The sequence below is a fragment of the Microtus ochrogaster genome, linkage group LG8, assembly GCF_000317375.1.
Source record: "Microtus ochrogaster isolate Prairie Vole_2 linkage group LG8, MicOch1.0, whole genome shotgun sequence".
In the NCBI taxonomy this organism is placed as follows: domain Eukaryota; kingdom Metazoa; phylum Chordata; class Mammalia; order Rodentia; family Cricetidae; genus Microtus; species Microtus ochrogaster.
Window position 1 is genome coordinate 24,162,313 of NC_022033.1, and position 6,273 is coordinate 24,168,585.

Below are 6,273 nucleotides of genomic sequence, written 5' to 3' on the forward strand. Positions count from 1 at the left end.
CTAAAGGTTTTACAGTAACTTGCAAAGAGGGGTAGATACTTGTGGGTGAGAGGTGACTGATAGATATACTTCAAAAAGGATTCCTAATTTCCTATGTCTAATTTTTATTTGTTTTATTATATATACATACATAAAATCAATAAAATAGTTTATTTGAATAGGCAATGCTTATCCATAGCTTAAAACTCAAAGATAAAAAGTGTTAGTGAAAGGCTGCCCTCTACCCTGTCCACCAGTAGCTCTGCTGAACTCAGGTAGTATCACCAGTATTAGTATCTTTTCCTGGAGTTATATGTGTGCCCACAACCATTCACGTGCAATGTATGTGTATAATTGTTTATGTGTGTGCATGTGTGATGGTGTGCATGTGACGGTGTGTATGTATGATGGCAATGATGATGATGTATGTAAGAGAGAGAGAGAAATATGGTGATTCAGTTTGTATGTGTAGTGTGTGTGTGTGTGTGTGTGTGTGTGTGTATGCATATCTGATGGATCTGATGGTATGTTCCTGAAGCTCATGTATTTGGATTAGCCCACCAGTCAATAAGCTTCAGGGATCCCTCTATCTCTGTCCTCAGCAGCACTGGGGTGACAGGCACAGATCCTGGCCCAGGTCTGAACTTGTGTCATCAAGCTTGTGTCACGGGCATTTTTCCCAACCGAGAGCTCTCCCTTTCTTTATGTGTAATCCGATTGAATGTCTCTGAGGTCCTATTGGCTGTTCGGTAAAATGGATGCAGTATCTCCGTCCCTTAGAGACCTACGGTAGGAACTGAGAAGAGAACTCAGAGGAACTACCACCCACAACCTGGCTGTGTGAAGTACTCAAGAATGCTAGACACATTTTGTCATTATTGCCAGTTCTCTGTAAGATAATTTAGCAATGGTTATCAAAGTCTATAAATTACAGGGTGGTGATGTAGTTCAGTAACTGAATATTTGCCTGGTTTATATAAGGTCTTGGGTTCAACACCCAGCACAGCAAATAAATAGATGATAGATAGATAGATAGATAGATAGATAGATAGATAGATAGATAGATAGATAGATAGATAGATAGCTATGAATTGTACTCAAGAGACTTTCTAATAATTGGAGAGTTGACAGATTCATTACTTGAACTGATCACAGAGTTATTCAAAAGACTGTGTGGTGAACAACCTGGTGTTAGTCGCAGGACAGCTCACAAACACCATGCTGTGGGTGGTGTTTATTATCTTTCAGAATGGTTGTGGGAAAAGAACAGAAAAGACACCAACTGAGATCTTAAAGGCCACTGCCTCTCTTTTGTAAGATTGGAGGCTGTTTTCTTTTGCATTTTAATTTTCTCCCCAAGTTTGCTTCAACACAGACTCAGAAAGCAGCAGAAAAGCAAAAAGCTTTCCTTGCATTTCTGACCTGCCACTACTGCCATCCCAAGAAACTGTTTACGTATTCAGACAGTATCAAGATCTTTTGAAAATGCTAAGAAAAACCAAAGACCACCAAAAAAAAAAAAAACCACTTGGTATCTCTAGGACTTTCATCACTGTGATCAAATGTCCAACAGAAAGAGCTTGAGGCAGAAAATGGTGTTTTGATCTACAGTTTAGAAACATTTCAATTCTTTTGCTGGGGAAGGCATGGCAATGGGATCATATGGTGGAGGGCAGTAGCTCATGTCATGGCAGAGAAGAGAGCTGAGGCCACTGGAGCTCAAGGACAGGCTGTGATCTTCCAAGGCGTGCTCCCAGTGACAAACTTCAGCCTGACTCCTAAATGTTCCACGGCACCCCAAAACCACACTAGAGTTCAAAGAGTGAACCTGCAGAGGACAGTTCCGATTCACACCATAACATTCCTCATTTTGCTCACCCGGAAAAGTTGATGGTCAACTTGGTCTGAAGTTCAAGTTCAAGGCTAGATGAGGCAAAGACCTTCCATGACAATTGGACAATATCGAAGCGGGTGACATTGAGCCTGCAGAAGAGGAACAGTGAGGTGAAGCACAAAAGTCAGTTTGGTCTCCTTGGCTCTCTGCTCAGGTTGTAGCGGCTGCCCTTCCCTCTGCTCCATGCCTATCCCTCCTTAACCTTGATTTCTGTTCTGAGTCCCATTCCTGCAGATCCTAAACCAGGAAAGCATCAGCCATTAACTGTCTTTGCAGTTGATTAAGATGGAAAGAGAAAATGCAGATACCCCGTTGAAAGCCTCACCTGGTAACTATGGGATTATCTTGAAACAAAGGGATTCTTTTACTCACTGGGGGACAGGTAGTAACTAAGAGATAAGTGGTCAGAGCATCTGTGATATGTTTTCCTGGTGTGACTTAGAATATAGCAGAGCTCAGACAAGCTCACATAAACCCAAAAGTTGGACCACATTCGAGAAACACTAGGCAGTGACTAAGGCTTTGGAAGAGCAGGCGGTGACTTCCCAGTGCCAACTTCTTAAAGAGAGTCAATCAGACCAAAGTCTTCCTGGAGTCTGGAACCATCTCTGATCAATGCTTTATAGAGTTGTTTTATTGCTAAAGAACTCAAACTCACCAGCCATTGAGTTTCCCAGAATTCATGTTCTTCAGAACATCATTCATGCCAGAGAGACTTCCATGGCCACAAAGGCCTCCCAAGGAGCCCTTGCAGATCAGGCCTTCCACAGCCTTGGTCCCTGCTGCCTCCAGGAGTTCATTTTTGATACCAAATGATAGACTGCCACCCAGGAGAAGCGTCAGTAGCTCTTCTCTCTCCAGGACTAGATTCTGGTTGTTGAGAATAACAGTGCTCAGCAGCCCTTCCTGGCTCAGGATGTCCTGGTTGAGGACAGGTGTTGACAACTATTGGTTAAGGAGGTTGCCAGCTCTCTCAAATGGTGCCCTCACATTAATCGTGATGAACTGATGGGAGCAGCCCCATAATCCCCTGGAACCTTCACGTGGACAACACCTTCAGATGGTACTTCCCCAGTGAGACCAGAGCAGTTAGGGATACCAAGCGTTGATCCAGGGTGGCAGGCTACAGCTCTCTCCAGACACAGGTCATAAGATCATAAGAGAGCATACTGAACCTCTGCCACATCCAGTTCTCCTTTTCTCACATCTTTGAGCCCATCCACATCTGCTGATATCTAGACCCAGGTCAATCTTGAGTTATAACTTTACTTTTATCAATGCCTTCCAGACTCTGGCACATAACCAGACCAGGCTAGTGCATATGATATGGGATTTGCCCACTCACCCCTGGAAACCTATAAGAATCAGACACTTTTGTCTTATCATTTTGAAGGAAAGGTCCTCTCTCGCTTCAAGGCCAAATTATGGCTTCCTGTGACCCTAGTGATATCTCTGTCCAGAATACTCTTCCACATCTGAGACTTATAGCTGGTGCTGAGCCTGTGACTCTCCTTATAAAGCTCATCCAAAGGTAGTTTCCTGTCAGCGCCTTTCAGTGAACCTGCTTTAATTTCTAACACAAGGATGACCTTGACTTAGATTTTGCATAATCTTTATGTAACCTACAGCCCGAGGGACCAAAACCAAAAGATACCCTAAGCCCAAACTAACAGTGACTACTGAATAACCATTCATGATCAAGATTGATTAAGGTGATTGGATGAACTCAAATCCAGGAAAACCGCTCACTAATCCTGTTCCAGATTAAATAGATCCCCAGAAAACCAAGCTCCCAACTGATCATCCCTTGACTCTCCATCCTAAATCCATAGTGGATATTTGTTGGTCCTGCTCCAGACCTTCCATAAAATTGATCCAACATCACCTTCACCACAACAACAGGAATGACTTATCACCACCAGTCAGGCCATTTGTTCAAACTGCTCAGACTGAGCCACGTCACCAGATGACCCAATCCCAGGCCCACCATTTGTTGACCCTGCTTCAGATTAACCTGGGCCACCAGATAACACAGCCCCAGACAGACCAGAGCTACCACCTCAGACCTGGAAGCACTTCTTGGATGAGCATCATAACGGTAGCCCTTGCCTGTGAAGTTCGTGACATCTGCCACTGAAGGGCTGGACTATCTTGAGCTCTTGTGACCTTAATATCCAGGACAGCTTATACTCTTTTGACCCAACTGACCAAAGGATACTTGGCTGGTGATGCCACTTGTGTCCAGGGAGTCTGAAACAGTGACCTTGAGATTATCAAGTTCACTCACACTGTCTTGGTTGACTTCAGGGACCTTTACAGATGAAGCAATAGTCAGAGGAGCCAGTTTTTCACTGTTGGCTCCAAGATCAATGTATTCACTTTTGTCATCAGCAAGAAGATCTGTAGACAGCCCACTATTGTCTCCAATTCCAAAGCCTGCTGATACAAAGACATATGGTTCAGTCCTGGGACACAAGCTCCCATTGGGGTCAGGAAATAAGGTATTCAACCCGAGGCCACTTGTGATCATACCCTGGAGCCAGCTTCCTTACAAAAGGAAAACCAAGGTTTAGTCTTGCACCTGAGCTCAGGAGGCAATGAAAAGTCAGATAGAGGACCACACTGGGTCATCTAGGGTGAAGAGAAGTAGCTGCTTTGACTGCTCACAGCTTCCCTGATCTTGATTTACACACACACACACACACACACACACACACACACACACACACACTTTATTCTTCTATTTCAATGCTGGGAATGAAACCCGGGGATTTGTTAATGTTGGGTAAGCACTTGTTTCTGGTACTGGGCTATCCTCCTACTTCTATATCTTGGCTTTAGCAACCTGGGAGCCCCAGAGGATGTCTGAAATCATAGATAGGACAGCTCTTCTCCCTTTTAATCAATGTTTTTCCTAACTATATATTTCCTTTTGTCAGATGAAATTTCTGTTCTTTCCATCAAAATTAGACCTAAGATAGAATCTCAAGGAGTGTGGTTCAAGGTGAGAACTCTTCAGAGATAATGGAACCAAGCTGTAGACCCAGAAGGTAGGAGTGGTTTGTAAAGGCTTGGTCATAAGACCAAAAGCTGTAAGTCTGTGTTGTGTGTTCTCCTAGTAGCTGCTTAAGCCCTTGCCTATGTTCTTGTAACAGGCACTTAAGGACTGCTTGAGGCCACAGGATAGAATCCTGGCTTGGCATCTGGGCTTTTGACTTTGGCTCAGACTCCTGTTTTCTGCCTCCTGGACATGTCAATCATCTGTCCTCCTAACTTAGCTCTTTACCCTGTAAGGTTGAAGGCACAGGGATAGGTTGTTGTCTTAAACTGGATTCCAGAAAGAGCAAGCCTCAAAAGACAGACCCTCTGCAGATGAGAACCACTGTCTATGAGTGGGGGCCACACCCCAGAGCAGAAGTGATGTCTTGTGAGAACCAGATGAATCTCCTTGAGTAATGACACCAGTAACAGCTTCAGAACACCCTACAGAACCAGGATGGAGACAAAGATGAACTAGACCACACCTTGATCCTGAATCTTCATCATACAGTCCTCTTGCTAGAGCCCTAAAGATGACTAACTTAGTCCTAAAGCACTAGACTCCTTTATTTGTTCCTTTTGAAATGCGTCCATTAAATCTCCCCTCTCTGCTTTGCTCACCATTGTTCATGTCTGTAATGAGCATATTGTGGCCGTGGCTGGACCTACAATGTTGGGGCACCAGAACTGAGGCTTTTGCTCTTTAGGGAAAACTTTGATCATTAGAGCTGAAGGCTAGAAAGATCTACCTGGGAAGAGGGCATAAAAATGGAAGACTATGTTGAGACAATCAATAATGGAAAGAAAGTAGTTTACATCAAATAGGTGATCTGGATGACAAGATGTGGTCCGAAAGGGACAAGATGTCTCCAGAAGCTTTCGGAGACACTGGCAGATCTTGCTACTCTGATGGGTCAGCTACAAGGAGAGATGTCAGTTTGTCTTTTGGGATGTTTCCTTGGACATAACTTCCAAGAAGGATGGGGTGGCTCACCTAAGCTGTAGCTGAATAAAAGATGTCTCTTGTTAACCAGACAGCCAAGGAAGAGGAACATCCACAAGAGTCTCATGTTCACTGCGAGCACCTGTGGAGACAACAGCTGATAAATTAGATAACACTCATCTGTGTGACCCCAGACTCCTGGGGTCTTGTGCAAGTCTCACCATCCTTCTCCATATGGATGGGTCAAGCCTCAGTTTCCCTGTCTGTAAAAGCAGCAACTTCTTACTTTCTTTCCACGAAAGTTCCTGGCACAGGGAAGTCTCCACTAGGCAGTGAGCTCCTCTGCATAAGTAGTTAAAACTGGGAGGTTTTTTCCTGCGACTTTGCTATGTGACAATTAATATCAAGTTCTCTCTCT

The 6,273-nt window shown here is 44.1% G+C and overlaps 1 protein-coding gene across 1 annotated transcript in view; it reads right to left on the minus strand.

Moving 5' to 3' along the window:
* The window catches only part of LOC101980749, a 10,963-nt gene extending 4,981 nt beyond the window's left edge, over positions 1-5,982 (minus strand). The window contains exons 1-4 of the mRNA XM_026787287.1: positions 5,907-5,982; positions 4,092-4,312; positions 2,532-2,818; positions 1,858-1,962 (exon numbers count right to left, since the gene is read on the minus strand). Coding sequence (XP_026643088.1) covers positions 1,858-1,962; positions 2,532-2,818; positions 4,092-4,312; positions 5,907-5,982 — 689 coding nt within the window. The remainder of the gene's footprint in view (positions 1-1,857; positions 1,963-2,531; positions 2,819-4,091; positions 4,313-5,906) is intronic.
* Positions 5,983-6,273: the final 291 nt, after the last annotated feature.